We start from the raw sequence: 16,624 nt of genomic DNA on the forward strand, positions 1-16,624 counted from the left end.
TCCCTGGCTGCCGGCAAGGGTCCCACATGGCACAGCAGACCTCTCCTGTCGCGCCCGCTGCTCCCCTCAGCAGTGTGTTTCATCAGTCTGCCTGTTCTGTTCCCCCTCTGGCTCTGGTGAATTCTCTCACCGTCCCTCGCTTCTGACTGTACCCAGTGCTTGCATAAATAAATAAATAAATAAATCTTACAAAAAAAAAAACCAAAAAACTTCAGGACACATTGCAGATGTGTCTGCTCCACAATGTCTGAAACCTAAGTTTGGGTGGTTCAGCTGCATGGAGCTAGCTGGGTTGCTTTAGTTGGGGCCCTAGGGTCTGGATTGATTCCTAGGTTCTTATCCTCATGGTATCTGCTGGGGATGAGATGTCCAAGATGGGTTTTTCACTCACAGGGACTGGGATGTCTGGTATATCTCTCTATTGCTACAGCACAGCAATCTCAGGATAGTCAGACTTCTTACATGGCTGGTTTGCTTTCTTAGAGCAAATGTTCTTAGAGATTGAGGTGGAAGCTTCAAGGGTTCCTATGACTCAGCCTTAGAAGTTAAGTAATGTTACTTCTGTCCTGTTCTGTTGTTCAAAACTGAGTCACAGGGCTAGCTCAGAGTAAGGCATCTAAGGTACCGATGCCAGGAGTTGTGCTCATTAGGAGGCCAGATTTATGTTCATCGTAAATCACCACAACTCCCGTCTATCTTTTCTGTCACCTCTTTCTGGCACATTTATTGGTCAGATATTTGATCCTCTAATTTTCTTCCCTTTTTTTCTTTTGTTTTTCAGATCTTTGTCTTCTTGTTCTACTTTTTGGAATACTTCTTTAACTTAGTCTTCTAATTCTATTTCTATTTTCTGAGATCTTTTTCACTTTGTGTCCTGTATACAAAATCTTCTTAGTTTTCTGAGTATATTAATTTATAGTATTTTTGAAGTTTTCTTTGGTTCCTTGCATTGCCTGTTTCCTTCGGGTTCCATTATTTATTTTGATGTCTCTCTTATGTTGGAGGATTTCCTAAAATGTCGTCTTTGACGGTCTCCCTGCCTAGAATTGAGATGCTAGGAAGTAGATTGGGAGCTCTGTATGCTTGGGCTGGTGTGCCTCCCAGTCAGGGTGGCCTCAGTAGCAAGCTGTCCTTTTCACTGGAGCACCTCAGGTATTGTATGTTATCAGGGATTATTCAGCTTCTCGGGGTGGTGGGGGGTTGGGAAGTCATCTGGTTGAGGAGAAGTGCCTGGGGTTGGCAGGGCAATCCAAAGACTCAGTAGCTCAAATATCAAACACTTCCTCAGGTCGTCTACCCTGTCCATCTTCCAAGTACCTAGAGTCTCTTGTAGGCTAAAAATTCTCTTCCTGTACATTTCCCCTTGTCAGTTCATACTTCTTTTAAACTAAAAAACTAATAATTTGAAGAACTTCGGAAGAAGCAAAATAAATGCATATGGTCAGTCTATGTTCATCCTGTTCTCAACAGATTTAATACTTTACCTATATAGTTTCCTGTCTCTATTTACATCATCTAAAGGATGTGAGAAACTATTAAAATTTATTTTTATTGTGATACCTGTCATCCATCAAAACTGAATCATAAAATAAGCACCCACGGACTTGCCATCCAGGTCAAGAAATACTAACAGGCTGGGAAAATGCTGATATCCTGTGCCTTGGTGACTGTAGTTTTCGATTTGGATTCTGAAGCTGTTTGAGGCTGTGACCTTGTGAGCTGGCTGCCTTTGCTCTGACCATGATGTAGCTCCCTCAACTGAGGCCAGGCTGTGCCAAGCAGAACTGCTGACCAGGTGAGGGAAGCTGCTCACTCGGCAGTTTCCAGGTGATGCAGATCTAAGTTTATGAGCGCGATGGCCTGCACACGGACATGAGTTGCTCAGTGCCTAGGAAATAGAGCCCCTTGTAAGATCTGGTAACTGCCCACCACGGCTTCCTTGGCCCTCGCTGTTTCCTCAGCTTCTGTTCTCGCTCACCTCTCCTCTTTCTACTTTCTCCCTCTACCTGTTGTCCCTGGGGCCACCTTCCCTCCCCCCACCCCCAACACCTGCCCCCACCTTCAGTCTCCACCTTTGTTGGTCTTACACCTCTCTCTGCTTAGACTTTAGTTCTTTTCTCATTCCATTTGGGTATCCCAGAGGCCCCTGACTGGCAGCCTGTCCGGAGTGAATGCTTTATCTTTTGCTTCTTGCAAACTCAATTCTCCTCATTCTGTGTCTTGGTTGAAGGTAGATCATTTAGTTTTCTGAAACCCAAGTCTTTTCACTTTTTTTTTTTTTTTTTTGCTTTCTCCTTCACCCTCAGTCACCAGGCCTTGGAAATGCCTTATGGGTCTGACCATTTCATTTCAATGAGCATAAGCCCAGTGGAGCCCTTCCCATGTCATTTCTCCCTCCACATCCTCCCCTTCCAGGCACATGGTTCTCTCCTGCTGCTGTGGAACCCTCCAGCAGAGCCTTGCCTGTCAGTGATGGCTTGCTTTCAAAATCTGCTGCTCCCCTTTGCCCACGAGCTGGAGTTCAGATCGCTCAGTGCTGATTTCCCAAACTCGAGCCGTCTGCATTCTGCCGTCACTGCTTCTGTCCTGTCTGCGTGTCACCCATGCTAGCTACTTGAGGGTTTCCTTCAACCAACTCAGTTTTACAATCTTGAATGAACTCCTTTTAGAAGGCAACGTATGTCACTTTGATAATCGGAAAATCTGAGTGACTGCCACGAATAGCAGGTCACTGTGAAAGGTCCATAAGTAGCCATTACAATAAAGACCACCCTAGCACTCCTCACTCTGGGCAGCAGCGTGATGTGCACTCTCTCCTCCGGTGGGCTCCTGTGCCTCCCCACAGGCAGTGCAGCACAGTGGTGAACATCCTGGACTGAGACACCAGACTGCCTAGGCCCAAGCTGTACCGTGTTTCATTCTAGCTTTGGGAACTTGGGTAAGTTACTTGACCTCTCTGAGTTTCAGTTTTCCCATCTGTAAAGTGGGTTTAGTAACATTGGCTGCAAAGGGTCCTTGTGAGTATTGCATGAGAATATATACATCAATTCAGACACTACTGAGTACATGCTAAGCTCCAGGACCATTTTCCAGCATTTAATTTTCCTTTTTAAGGGCCTACTAAGCTCCAGAGATGTCTCCTCTGCATCGAGGACACCAGAAGGCCCTATCCACGGGCCTTTTTTTTGGCACACTCCTCCATGCCCCTGCTTCTGTACGTTTCCTTCTCTTCCTTCTCTCAGGCAGATCATGGCCTTTTCCTGAAGGTCTAGCTCAGTCATCACCCCTCTGAGATACCTTCACTTTCCTGTCTCCCCACGGCACTCTGTTCTGTATTGGTTTTAACCCACAACCCACAATTAACTTCTGACAAATGGGTCTTTCACGTGGTAGTGCTGTGGCTTCAGCATGGTTTGTACATTTTCACTTTCCCCCACCTGGATGATCTTGTCAGATGCTTGTAAGTAATTCAGACATCATCGCCCATGCTAGACACACACCCCATTCTGGCCTCCAAGAATTCAAGCTTAAAGAACATGAGAAGGTGCTGGCTGGTGTCTTCCCTTCCTGTCCTGCCATTGCTTGCAGGCCAGGTGGAGCTGGCTTTCCCATTGTAGTGGGAAAACCCATGAGTTGGAGTCAGACATCTTGAGCTTGAGGTGCAGCTCTTTTAAGTTTTCTGACTTTGTGACCCTCAGACCTGCACTGAAGTCCTCAAGGTCTCTGCTCACTTGTGTCAACTCTACAGCAACATTCAATATAAAAGCTGTCTGATTGGTGAAGGCTTATTTTCCCAGGAGTGTAGAGATTTGCACGTGTGTGATGTTAGCCCATCAGCTCGGAAGGATGCAGTTGTCCCCAGCCAGGGGTTGTGACTGGGTGTCCATGGCTGGTGTCCATGCTGGGTGTCTGTGGCAGGTGTCTACGTGGAGACTCCATGGCGATTTTGCCCTGTCATGTCCCTGCTACTCTTAGTGCCTGTGCTTTCTCACAGGCACTGGCTCAGTTTAGGGATTCAGAGTTCTCCATGAAAGGGCACTACCATCTTTACTCAATATACCCAGAAAGAAGCCAGTGTGTCCTTAGTGGCTGCAGGCATGGAGTTTTGCCCATGACTATCCCTGTCCACCTGTAGCCACATCTTGCCCACCCCCACTCCCCCGCAGGGTCACCCAGACAGCACCCTGACACAGCCATGTGACCCTGGGATCCTGCTGTCAGTGCATGCCTTAGGGGAGCCCTAAAGACCCCTGAGGCTCTCTGCCATTCCTTTCCCCTCACGCAGGGTTCTGGCCTCATGCTTCATGTTTGTGCATAATCTAGCTGTGCTTCCTGACAGGTGCTTCCTGAGGTACGGCTGCTCCCTTCCTCAGGTTTGTGCTGAGGCGCTTCCCTGAGGCAGGAGAGGGGCTAGCTGCGGATTCGGGCATCTCCCTTGGTCTCTCTGGAACTCTTTGTTCTCTGTGATCAGGCCATTGGACGGTGCCTAATAGTTTCTTCCAGGCTGCTGGTTTCTGTGTCCATGAGCCATGGGATTGGGTGGGCACAGTGCGGGAAGGGCTGCCACTTTTCATTCCCGGGAAGTATTAACTCCCCAGGGGTCCTGCGTTGTGCTCAGAATCTCGATCCTCTTAGGGATGAGATGCAATGCCTGTAAGGTGCTAAGAGGTGAGCAACACCTGATCTTCCCAAGCACAACTCTTCTACCTATCAGAGCCTCTTATTCCTGACTCCTGTATCCCCCTTCCTACCCTCCCCCCCAGTCCCCTTCCACTTTGGTCCCAGCACAGGACAGACATTAATGCCCTCACCTCATGTTTTTCCCCTTGAGGCTGCACATAACCAGAACCTGGTTGCCCCCACATGGCCACTGGGCTCTCTTGTCCCTGCTAGTTCCTGGGCTAAGGCTTCAAAGTATATGGGCATTTGAGTTCCCCAAGACTTGAAGATGTCCCTCCCTCCCCTCCTCCCTCTGACTGCCTGCTGCTCTGGCCCCATCCCTCAGGCCCATTCTTTCTAACTCATTTGGCTGTGTCTTTGGCACATCAGCAACATAGATGGTGAGCAGCTATTGCATTTTTGCTACTTTCCTGGCTCTGTGCTAAGTGCTTTAATAGCCTTATTCAAACCTCTAATGAAGCGGGTATTATTATATAGCATTTTACAGGATGAAGCGGAGGTGCAGAGGAGTGTGGTAACCTGACTCAAATCACATAGCTAATCCAGGGTGCTGGAATTAAAATCCAGGCCTGTTGGACCACAGAACTGGTACTTTTGATCTGTTGTGCACACTGCCTACCTATGTCCTTCAAGGTGGGAACCTGGCCCGCTACCCTCACCTGGTGCCAGGCTGTGCTGCCATGCGTGGATAGAGGTTCTCAAACATTGTTTCCCAACCATGGGGATGCCCCAGCCCTGCTGGCTGCTGAAATGCAGGCTTTGTGATCATGCCAGTGGGTCATGGCTCCCTGTAGATGGCAAGGCAGACTCCTCTGGACGTGGACCCTCAGCCCTACCCAGCCTGGTGTCTCTTGTCCCTTGCCAGGCCCAGCTTGCCCAGAGACCACATAATTCTCCACCACCCTGAAAGCTGTCTAAGGCTCTTGTCATGTTGAAGAGTTGAACACACTTTCTGAGTCAGTGCAGAGGGGAAATCAAAGAGGCTAGGACTTTGAGGGTCCAGTTTGTCAGACTAGAGTTAGCTCGAGCCAGTCCTGGCTCTTAATTCCTTTCTTTCCTATTGTATCTGTTTCTTGTGATTTCTCTTGAAGCTTTTTAATGTTGTCATGTTATATTATGTTATTTCCTATCGTATATAGTCTAGTAGGTTATACAGGGTGTGGAAATGTGAAAAACTAGAGCATCAAAAATTTCCCCAAATCAATGTCTATGCTGCAAATACTGAAGAGAGCAGGGGGTGGGGGGGGGGCAAGGTGTTGCTTTCAACAGTAATGTGCAATGAGAAAACCCTGCTTAGTGCTGTTGTAAACTGGAACCTGCACCCTGCCGAGGGCATGAAAAGGCAGCCTGAAAGAACCTAAGCAGCAGCAATGATAGAAATGGAAACCATTTCAAACCCCTTTTTCTTGTTCCTTTAAAATAACTAAGATATAAATGCATATCATAAAATTCACCTTTAAGGTGTACAACTCAGTAGTTCTTAATATTCACAAAATTGTGAATATGCAGTTTCAGACCATTTTTCTCACCTCAACAAGAACCCCCCCTTATCCATTATTAGTCACTCCCTGTTCCCTCCTCCCTCTCCCCCAACCCCTTGCAACCTCTAATCTAGTTTTTGCCTCTGGGTGTGTCTATTTTGGACATTTCATATCAATGGAATCATTTATTATGAGGTCTTTTCTGTCTGGCTTCTTTCACTTAGCATGATGATTTTGAGGTCTACCCAGCCATATCAATCCAGTCTCTGCCTCTGCCTCCTGGTAGCATATAGCAGTACCATTCCTTTTTTATGGCTAAATAATATTCCACCCTGTGAATATACTACATTTTGTTGACTCATTCCTTGGCAAATGGACAGTTCAGTTATTTCTACCTTTTGGCTTTTGAATAATGTTTCTATTCCTTTTAACTTGGTTTTCCTGGGAAGGTCTTTGCAATAGTTAGCTGTATTTCTCTAGTCTGGCTATTTAGAAAATGGGAGGAAGCAGAACCAAGCATGGTGGGGTGACTGGGGAGCTGATGTGGTGGGAAATGCAGACGAGGGGAGAACTTTCTGCCAGAGAGAGGGCTTAAACCTTCCAACAGAGTCTTCTGCTGTTGTTGGATATTTTTCCTGTTGTTGTTTATTAGCTTATGGTTATGACCCTCAAAGTAGATGCCTGGGACTCAAACTGGTGCTTATTTGCAATATCATAAATGTTTTAAAAGGCATTTAAACAGTCCTGGACCCTTGTTTCTCTCTCTACACTTAGAGATCAAATTATCATCCTGTGAGTTTTATTAATAATAAAGTTGCTAGTTATGTAATAATAGTCTGCATTTATATAGGACTTCTTGTTTTATTTTGCAGCCAATATGTTTAATTCCTCAGAATGTTATCACCCTGATCTTTGCATATAAAAGAACAGACACAGGGAGGACACAGTGATAGCATTCAGAGCTAACCTTGAACCCAGGAATCTCTTGATTCCTCATGTAACACTTTCATAAGAATGTGTGAGAAGGGACAGCTGCGGAGACTTTAGATGGTCCAGTGCAGAGCCATCCCAGGTGGAGGTGAGGACCCTGGAAACCTGGCTGCTGTGAGTGGGATCCTCCTTCAAGGGTCTGTCTAGATTCTTGCCAACAACCCCATCTGGGTGAATCATCCCCTCTGACTCATCACCGTCCACCCCCGGCTTCTTTGATCATTTCCTCCTGAGAGTTGCATGTGACTAAAGCCAATTAGGATCTTTCCCAGCCTCTCTGAGTCCTCCAAGCTGTCCAATGCTACCGGGGACAGAACTCTAGAGTGGAGAATCTCAATGCCACTCAGCTTTGGGGCAGAGGGATGCTGCTTGGGGCCCCAGAGGCTAGTGGAGTCTCTCCTGACCTGCTCTTAGCAGCCTTCTCTTAAAGCCGAGCAGATGATCTTCCCTCTCCCTGTCCTCTCTTCTCTTCCTCTGGCCCCAACCCACCCTCCTCTTGTGGTTTCCTGTGTGGATCTGGGCCCTGTTTCCTTAGCGCTGTGTGTGAAGATTTAGTAGGTTGGTTGGAGGGGCATTTTCATTCTTTCTTTTTTTTTTTTTTTAAAGATTTATTTATTTATGCATATAAGAGCTGGGGTGCAGGCCGGAGGTGCGGGGGTGAGAGGAGCAGAGTGAGGAGCAGAACAGGCGGATTACTGAAATACACTGCTGAAGGGAGCAGTGGGCGAGGCCGGAGAGGTCTACTGTGCCATGTGGGTAGCTCCCTGGCCGGGGATTGTGCTCATGCTTCAGTGACTGGTGACAGCTTGATAGCGCTGTCTTTAACCCCTGCGCCACCAGGGAGGCCCCAAGGGGGAAAAATTTTCAATCACTGTGCCACAGCACTTGTCAAAATCACTGTGGGTTATAAGAAAGTTGTTACAAATAATAGTATGGGTGCCACTTCTGCTAATTGTCTTTTGCTTATAATACATTAGAGCAGATTCAAAGTTACCCCTTGATAGAATCATGTCACTTTCATCTTCTCCTATGTGATATGTTGGCCTGAGAAGGGGCTGGAATTGCAGTGAGCACTGAAGTTTCTGCTCTGTCTTATCTCAGCACCAGCTGGTAGCAAGGTGGGGCCCAGCTGGCCTTGGGAGGGTGATCACATACAAATGTCCCTGGTGCTGACGGGGCAGGATGGGATTGGGGCCAGCTGACCTTCACAGGGGTGGTGCGGCTGAGCAGGGATTTTATCCTCTGTGTTTTTGGACCTCTAGTTACAAAGTCAAGGCTGGAACTTGGAACTCTGGGATTGTTTGTCTCCTAGGGCTGCTGTAACCAAGGGCCACAGATCAGGCACCTTAAACAGCAGACGCTGATTGTCTCAGTGCTAGAGGCTAGAAGTCTAAATAAAATCAAGGTGTCAGCTCCTTCTGAGCACTCCAGGGAACAATCCTTCCTTGCTTTGTCTAGTTTCTGGTGGTGGCCAGCATCCTGGGCGTTCCTTGGAGTTCAGCTACACCACTCTGGACTCCCTGTGTCTGTCATCACATGCCATCGTCTCTTATAAGGACACCTGTGACAGTTAAGGGACTACCCTAATGACCTCATCTTACCTTGACTGCAAAGACCCTATTTCTAGATAAGGTCCATTCCCAGTATTGGCAGTAAGGACTTCAGATTGCGGGCTGCAGTTCAACTCAAACAGGCAGTAAGCTCTTAGATGAGTGCCTTTGACTCCTAGAAGGAAACCTGGAATTGAATTCATTGGGGCCCCTCCCACAGGTGCCCCTCTGAGACATCTATATACCAAGGCTGGGTGGATTCTCATTTGCAACCAAAGGCCTGTGTTTGCCATGAACTGCTACCTCCAGGGGTGTAGTCAGATCCTTGGCTGACCCCACTATAGATTTTGGGTGGGGATTTGCCTTCCCTCCCCTCCTTATCATGTTCTTCCATATCAGGCTTCCAGCCCCTGAAGGGGGGGCTGCTCTTCTTTGTCCTCACCTTAGGGGGTGCTTTCCTATTCTCACCATCCTTCCTCCCTCTTCCTTCCCTCATCATGGCTCTCAGGGGCAGGCCAATTGAGGAGCAGGCAGAGTGACTAGAGGGACTGAGCCTGTGCTGGACTCAGCTCTGTCACGTCCACAGGCAGGTGAGGACCAGAGCAACTAGGTGGACTCCACAGCAATAACTTCCAAGGTTATAAGTGGAAGGGGAGCTGGTGGCTCCGGCTGGGAGGTGGAAAGTGCCTTTCCTTTGCGTCTGCATGTGTATGCACGCCGGTGCACAAGGCTGAGTCTTGGCCTTGTTGGTACTTGCAGTTATTACAGTCTGGACCAACCCCCTGGCCGTCACAGTAAGACAAGGATCAGGTAGAAAGGAGGAGGAAGGCAGATGGTGGAGCAGGAAGGGGGACTGGCCGGTCTGAGGTCAATGGAGTCATATGGATCCTCTGCCAAGCCAGATGTTCACGAAGTCTCTTACCTGCTGTCTAGAGGACGGTGCAGTGTGGCTGGCTGCAGGGGCAGCAGGGGCTGTGCTGGGGTGTACAGGGCCCTGTGGAGGCTGGTTTCTCTTGGGCTGGGTCTGACTAGAGCCAGAATTGGGTGGTGTCAAGGCCCCAGGGCAAGGGTTTCCTCTGGAAAGCTGGAGGGCTGGGACCTGGGGGGGTGTGTGTGTGTGGGATAGGATTCTCTCATGAACAAGGCTTGGCAGAGAGCTGTAACCCCCATTGGCAGGACATGGGCATTCTTTTGAGGTGACACCGAGGGTCCTTTGGTCACTTAAGTGGCACCAGGTGTTGGGCTTTTGGTGACTTCAGGATGGGACGCCAGAGGAGACAGTGGCAGAGTTGGTGGCTTGGATGGCTCAGTCTGATCTTCTAAGACTCTTAATATGTTGATAATCATTCTTGCCCCCTTCCAACTTAGGAAATAGCCAGGGACCGTCCAGAACATCAGAATCTCTCATCTGGGTCTTCCCCAGGTTTGCCCATCTGGCCCTGTTGTGTAACCGTTGCTCCAAAGGCAAACATTCTGCCTGGTGATGGGACTGCAAACCAGCACTCCCTGGTCACCAGCAAGGGCCAGATGGAAAGTGGGGAGTGTGTGAGAGCAGCTAACTTGTCGCAATCATGTTGTCATGGTGACACAACTCTGTTTAGCTGCCTCTCCATGGTCCTAGCCCACATGGACTAAAATAAATTTTACCTGCAGCTTACACAGCAGGCAGCCCATCCTCCCAAGGTCAGCCCTCTGTCCAGGGTGTGTGGTGTGTGTGTGTGTGTGTGTGTGTGAGGGTGTGTGTGTAAAGAGGCCCCAGGGAGGATGGAACTTAGACATTTACTCCTTTTCCCTTTTCCCACCCTAGTCCCAGACCTCTGTGTCTTTAGGCAGCTAGTTCTCAGATTTCTGTGTGCATTGGCATGACCTGTAGAGCTTGTTAAAAAAACAGATTCCTGGGCTCCATCTCTGGAGATTCTGGGGTGCACCCAAGAATTTGCATTTCTAACAAGTTGCCAGGTGATGCTGATGCTGGTGGTGCAGGGACCTTACTTGGAGTGACTCTGCTTTAGATTAAGGACATCCCAACTAAGAAAATGCACTACAGTTTTCCATGATGTGTGTTAGACAGTGTTCCCGGGCCCAGCCACTCGAAGGGGAGGAAGGGGGTGGCACAGGCAGGCCCTCTCTCACCACCTCTGTGTGCTTTGGCCTCTTCACAGGAAGCAGGAGCTGGCCAACAGCTCTGATGTGACCCTCCCGGACCGGCCACTGTCCCCTCCTCTCACTGCCCCTCCCACCATGAAGGTAAGATAAGAGGCTCTGAGTTGGTGAGTGTCGAGGGGAACTGGGTGGGGAAAGTCTCAAGGCATGGCTCTTGCTTTGGTTGTAGGCCCAGCTCTGTCCCCTGGGTGGCCCTGGAGTGCCCCGACACCTCTGGAGGCAGTGTCCACTTGAGCTACCCAGCTGGGGAGGAAAGTGTGACTGAGACTCAGGGGTTTCAAGGGACAGTGAGGACAATGACAGGTTGAAATGGGCTTGGCAGGAAGCTTGGGAATTAGTGAGAGGCCTTATGGAGCTGTGGGGTTCCAGAACAGGGGCTCAGGCAGAAGTAAGTGAAGGAGACTTAAATGCAGTTGGGGGCCTGAGGGGCTCCTAGTGGCTGGGACTGGGGGAGGGGAAGGAGGGATCCTGTAGTCTGGGACCCCTCTGGGACTTGAATGGCTTGCTCCTGCTGGCCTACCTGCCTCTGTCTGACCCTCCTGGTCAGGCCTCGTCACCCCAATCTCTGTGGAGATTTGCCCTGGAGTTTCTGGGGGTCAGTAGTTCTTCTCCTGTTAACATTTCATTGACAAGTCTCCCTGGGAAACCACATTCCAGAATCTCAGACATAGGCCCTTCTCATTTCTAGTCCCTCCTTGGGTTGTTCCTTCTGTCTTCACTTTTCTATGCCTCCTGGAAGGATGGCCCCACAGACCTGAGCTGGCCTTCAGGGAGGGATTTTGGCTCAGCTGGTATTCCAGTGCCCTTACCGCTGTCTTCCCTCCTTCAAATGTCCAGGAGGACTAGCTCTGAAGAAGTCACCTGCTTCCTGAATCATCTGCCAGGACATCAAGCCAGCCCCATCTCTGTTCTAGGGCTGTGCTATGTTAGTGACTCACATGGAAATAATTAGGCATTGCATCCCTGCTACTCCCTGTTGCACCCTCTCTTCCCTGACCTAATCTGTTGCAAGGTGATACCCCCAAAGGAAGTCGATAAATCCCTTTCCCATTTTCATCCTGGATTGACTGCCCACCACACACAGAGCTATATGGTCCGCATGGTGGGGTGGTGGTGGGGAACACTAGGGGATGGCAGCCTGAGCCTGTCTTGGTTGGATTAGGAGTTCAGGAGTGGGAAAGGCATAGGTCTGACTCAGGTGGGGGTTACCCAGAGGGCACTGAAAGCCAGACCCTCTTCATTAGGCTAATCCCAGGGCCTGTATCTGAGCCAGGTGCTGGGTGGTTCATTTGCACAGTGTAATCCTGAGAAGCACGTCACTATCCTGAGCTTCAGCAACTTGGTCTGTAAAGTTGGGTGTGGCATGCTTGTCTGTGCTCAAGGATGGTGGGAGTATACAGGGAGAGCTCTGGAAGTCTCCTTGGAGGAGTCACTGAGCTCCCTGGGAAGGCTTTACCTGCTCACATTCTCATTTAAGTAATCCAGCACCCAGTATTTATTTGAATTTTGTATTAGTCAAGGATCTTGGTTGCAAGTGACAGAAACATAACTCACTTTGGCTTAAGCATAAAAACATATTTATTGTATTTGTGATAGCAAGGATGGACTGCAGGCATGGCTGTATCCTGAAATCTGTCTCTTCCCATCTCCTGTGTTGGTTTCATTTTTTTGTCGGGCTCTTTCTCTGCAGTGGCAGCACGGCAACAGCAGCTCCTACCCCCTAAATAACTCCAGAGGAAAGAAGAATATAGTTTTCCTAATAGTTCTAATAAAAGTCCCCAGGAGGAAGCTCATTGGCCTGGCTTAGGTCACATGATCTATTTCTGAACCAATCATTGTGGCCAGAGGGATGGAAGGCTCTGATTGGCCAGAACTGGGTCTCAGGCCATTACCTAACCATAAGAACTGAGGGTGGGGGCCAGAAATTGAAAAATTGCACTGGCTGGTGTGTGGAGAATGCTAGGGGGGAGGTAGAAGAATAGTGAGTGAGAGAGGAATTGGGAGGTCGCTTGAGGCCACTGGGGAGAGGATGATGGCTTGACCCTGAGGAGCCTGTGGGGTTACTTGGAAGTGCAGATCTCCTAGGAGGTAGACTGATGAGATATGAGGATTTGGGGAGAGGTAGGAGGTAAGAATGGCTCCGGGTTTGGAACACTCGGATAAATGGCACAGCCATTCTCTGAGATGGGGTGACCCAGGAAGGAGGTTTGGGGATGATATTCTCTGTGCTTGAGACATGAATGGGGATGTCAGTGAGTAGCTGGGTATTTGGGGGCCAGGCTCAAAAGAAGGGTTTGGAGCCAGAAGTAAAGAGACATTGTCATAGAGATGGTGAAATTTGGGGCGGGGGCAGGGAGGAGGCTTTTAGCTCTCCAGGGAGAGGGCAGAGTGAGATGATTCCTGGGGCAGCACCTGCGGGACGCCCCCCAGGAAAAGACTGGTCCTGAGGGGGCTGGAGACTTCGTGGGGGGAGGGTTTCACAAGGGAGGAACGGGCAGACGTGTCAGCTGCTGCTGATGCCAAGTAAGAGGTGGAGGCCACAGCGGCCTCTGGTTTTGGTGGCCTGGAAGTGAGAGGAGTTCTGGGGGGTGGGGGTGAGGAGCCATTCTTACCTCCTACCTCTCCCCAAAGGAGTGAGCAGAGATGGAATGAGAGCCAGAAGGTGTCGACAAGGCTTGTGAGGTGGGAGACTTAATAGCGTGGACTTGCTGAAAGGAGGGAGTCAGGAATACGGGAGTCACAGGAGGGAGAGGGAGCAGGGATTTGGAGTACAGGCGAGGGATTATTAGTTAACACACTGACTCGTTCCAAGCGTTATTTATGAACATCTGCTGGGTACCCGATCCCACTTTGCTCTGGTGAGCACCGTGCGCAGTGGGCTGTCAGCACTCGAGGCAGGTCCAGAGGAGGCAGCCACAGGGACCCACAGTTAGGAGACAGACCTCCCTGAATGCTCTGCCTTTTTCTTTGAACTCAGCTTAGGAATTTCTCAGCCTGTGCTTGTACTGTCCAAAGCCCTGAGGCCAGAGTCAGAGCTGGGAACTCAGAAGAAGGATCCCTCATGAGTGGTCATCTTGGGGACTCACACTGGGGTAGGGACCCTTTGTGGTTGGTGTCAGGGGTCAGTATATCTGGGCTACCTGGAGTCTCCTGTAACTGTCATTTGGACTTTGTGTCTAACACTTAGCCTGTGAGGATTAAGAAAAGGACACTTTTCCCCTTTGTGCAAAGCTCACTGGTCCATAAGGAACTTAAAACCATGTTCCTCCTTTAATGCTCACCACAGAGGGAGTGTTCTGCTTTGGTCTACACTTACCAAGTCCTCCTGCGGGTGGTCCAGCTATTCCTCACATTGAGTTCTCTGGGGGCAGGGACTGTGTCTGGTTCTGTGTGTCCCAGTCCTGGATGTGGGTGCCTGGTGGATGTTCAGCCTGTGTTGATTGTACAGGGCATCCAGCTTGGAGGAGCTTGCAATGGACCTACAGCTCTGGGTGAGCTTAAATCTTGTAGCTCAGCAGAGCTCTCTCTCCAGGTAATACTTTTCTAAGTGAAATCTACCAACATGTGTTCTTCAAGATGTGGACTGAAGCCCTGTCCTTCCCCACCAATTTCAGGTGGAGTCATCTCTGTAGACCTGCAGTGTCCTCTGCAGGGTGGCATCAGGTCTCTGCTCTGCGGACCCCTCCCTCCCTTCCTGGGTTATTGTACAGTCACAAGTCATGCAGTTGTGAGGTCTGAGATGTCCAGACTGGAGGCTAGGCTCTCTAAGGTCTCTGACCCTGAGGGTTCTGCAGCCCCCTGTACCCCAGCATCTGGTTAACACCTCATTTCCTTGGCAGTGTATGCTTGGGGAAGGGAGTGTGGGGGGTACCTTTTTGGTTGAAAACCTTGGGAGTCAGACTATCAGGGATGGATGGTCATTTCCTTCCTAGGTTAACTGGAGGCCCAGAAACGAGAAATGGCTCATCCAAGGTCCCACTGAATATAGTTATGTTCCTCTTATTGTGGGGAGAGTAAGTTAAATTCTAAGGCCCAAACCTTTTTTGGTGAAGTGCTCTTCTCATTCCACCCCACCCCCAGGGACTGCCCCAACTCTAGTTGCTTCTCTTCCCAGGAAGGGACTGCTGGAAAAGTACTGGCCTCCAGCCCAGAATCTGCCCCCCAGGCCTCTGCCCCTTACTGACATGCCTGCTGCAACTGGCCCTTTTCTCATTCTCCTCCACCTCTTTGTTGTTTGTGTTTTTCAAGGGGATTTTTTTTTTTTTTCTAATATGAAGCTGAGAAAAAGCAACCAAAGAGATGCGGAGCAGATGGGCTGAATGAGAGCCCAGCTCCCAGCCAGAACTGACTGTGGATGGTGCAGGGTGAGCTGGGAGAGGGGTTCGGGACTGTCTCCCTGGGAATGCTATGGATTGTTTCCAGGCCCACATTTTGTGTGATCTGGTTTTCATACCCAAATGGATCAATAGGCATTTAGGGAGGGCTGCCTATGTGTACCCGGTGTCGCGCCAGGCCCCGTGGGGTCAAACCACGGCCACAGTCCTCGCCCCTCGAAGAACTTGCTGTCTCCAGGGGACCTGTATTGAGCAGAAGAAACCATATGGCTCAGCATGTGACAAGTTCAAATGTGTATTGTGGCTTCTCAGTGGGGTGCAGAGGAGTGAGGATGCTTCTTGGGGAGGTGGGATGGGGATGTTGGAGGGGTCCTGATGGCTAGCGAAGGGTAGGGCTCTGCTAACAACAACCTTTCTGGGCTTTGTGAATTAATGAGCTTGACCTTCCTGATTCTCTTCTGATTCACGGTAAGTGAGCAGGTTATTGAAGGTGATGAGGCTGGGGCTTGATGTGACCTTGATTTGAACCATCAAACTCCTCTCTGGAGCCCCACCAGGCCTGGGTGGGCTGCTCAGCTAGCTGGGAGGTGGGCCTCACTCAGCCTTCTCCATCCCTCTTTGTTCAAGTCTGAGGGTAGCCCCCCTCAGACCTCCTATCTGGAAGAGGATAATGAAGACCTGCAGTTTCTGCTCGGGGGCAAGAGGGGAAAGTCTTGTTCCTATGTTACTCCTTGGGTACTTTGCTCTCCATGACTCACTGAGGCCCCCAAACTCTCAGGGGTAGTAAAGACAGGGGTGTAAGTCTTCAGATGCTAGGGAAGAAAGCGAAAGTCAGAGGAGCCTCCCTCTCTTTATTCCCTTTGGAAAAGATTTATAGTTGTTGCTTCTGGGGATTTGAGACTGACTTAGTCAGTTGAGACTGACTAAGAAGGGACTTGGGGGATCATTCTGCAGTGGTTAAAATGCCCTGTACTTTAAGCAGCCTATGGGTTGCTTAAGAACCATTAATAAAAGTAAAGGATCTCCTTCTCCTGCCCTTCCAGCTCACCAGTTACCCAGCAGCCACTCTGACCCTGGGGGGTGGACTGCACTTTCCTTTCTAGCTTGTAGCATGGCCCAGGCCTCATGCCATCCCTCCAGCTTGCCTCTGGTTCCTGCTCTCTTTTTTCTGTATGCCCCCTTCAGATCTGCCAATTTTCTATGGACAATGTGGGGAGGCATCTGTGGGAAGGATGCTGGGAACCCTCTTGGATGGGGCAGGAAAGGCTGAAGGACATTAGCAAGGAGGTTTGGTTTTCCCCTTCTTCAGGAAAGCCCTGGAGAGAACATGAGAGTTAGGACAAATATTTGTTACCCCTATTACCACGGCTACAGAAGGTTAAGCCGGTTCTCTTGCTGGTGCTCCGAGGGTCCTGGGAGGGCTGCC

The 16,624-nt window shown here is 49.7% G+C and overlaps 1 protein-coding gene across 1 annotated transcript in view; it reads left to right on the plus strand.

Moving 5' to 3' along the window:
* The window catches only part of RAP1GAP2 (RAP1 GTPase activating protein 2), a gene marked incomplete at both ends in the record, with an annotated part of 211,514 nt that overhangs the window by 104,467 nt on the left and 90,423 nt on the right, over positions 1-16,624 (plus strand). The window contains one exon of the mRNA XM_084238203.1: positions 10,864-10,948. Coding sequence (XP_084094329.1) covers positions 10,864-10,948 — 85 coding nt within the window. The remainder of the gene's footprint in view (positions 1-10,863; positions 10,949-16,624) is intronic.

This window comes from Talpa europaea, assembly GCF_964194135.1.
Source record: "Talpa europaea genome assembly, chromosome: 7".
NCBI classification, from domain to species: Eukaryota; Metazoa; Chordata; class Mammalia; order Eulipotyphla; family Talpidae; genus Talpa; species Talpa europaea.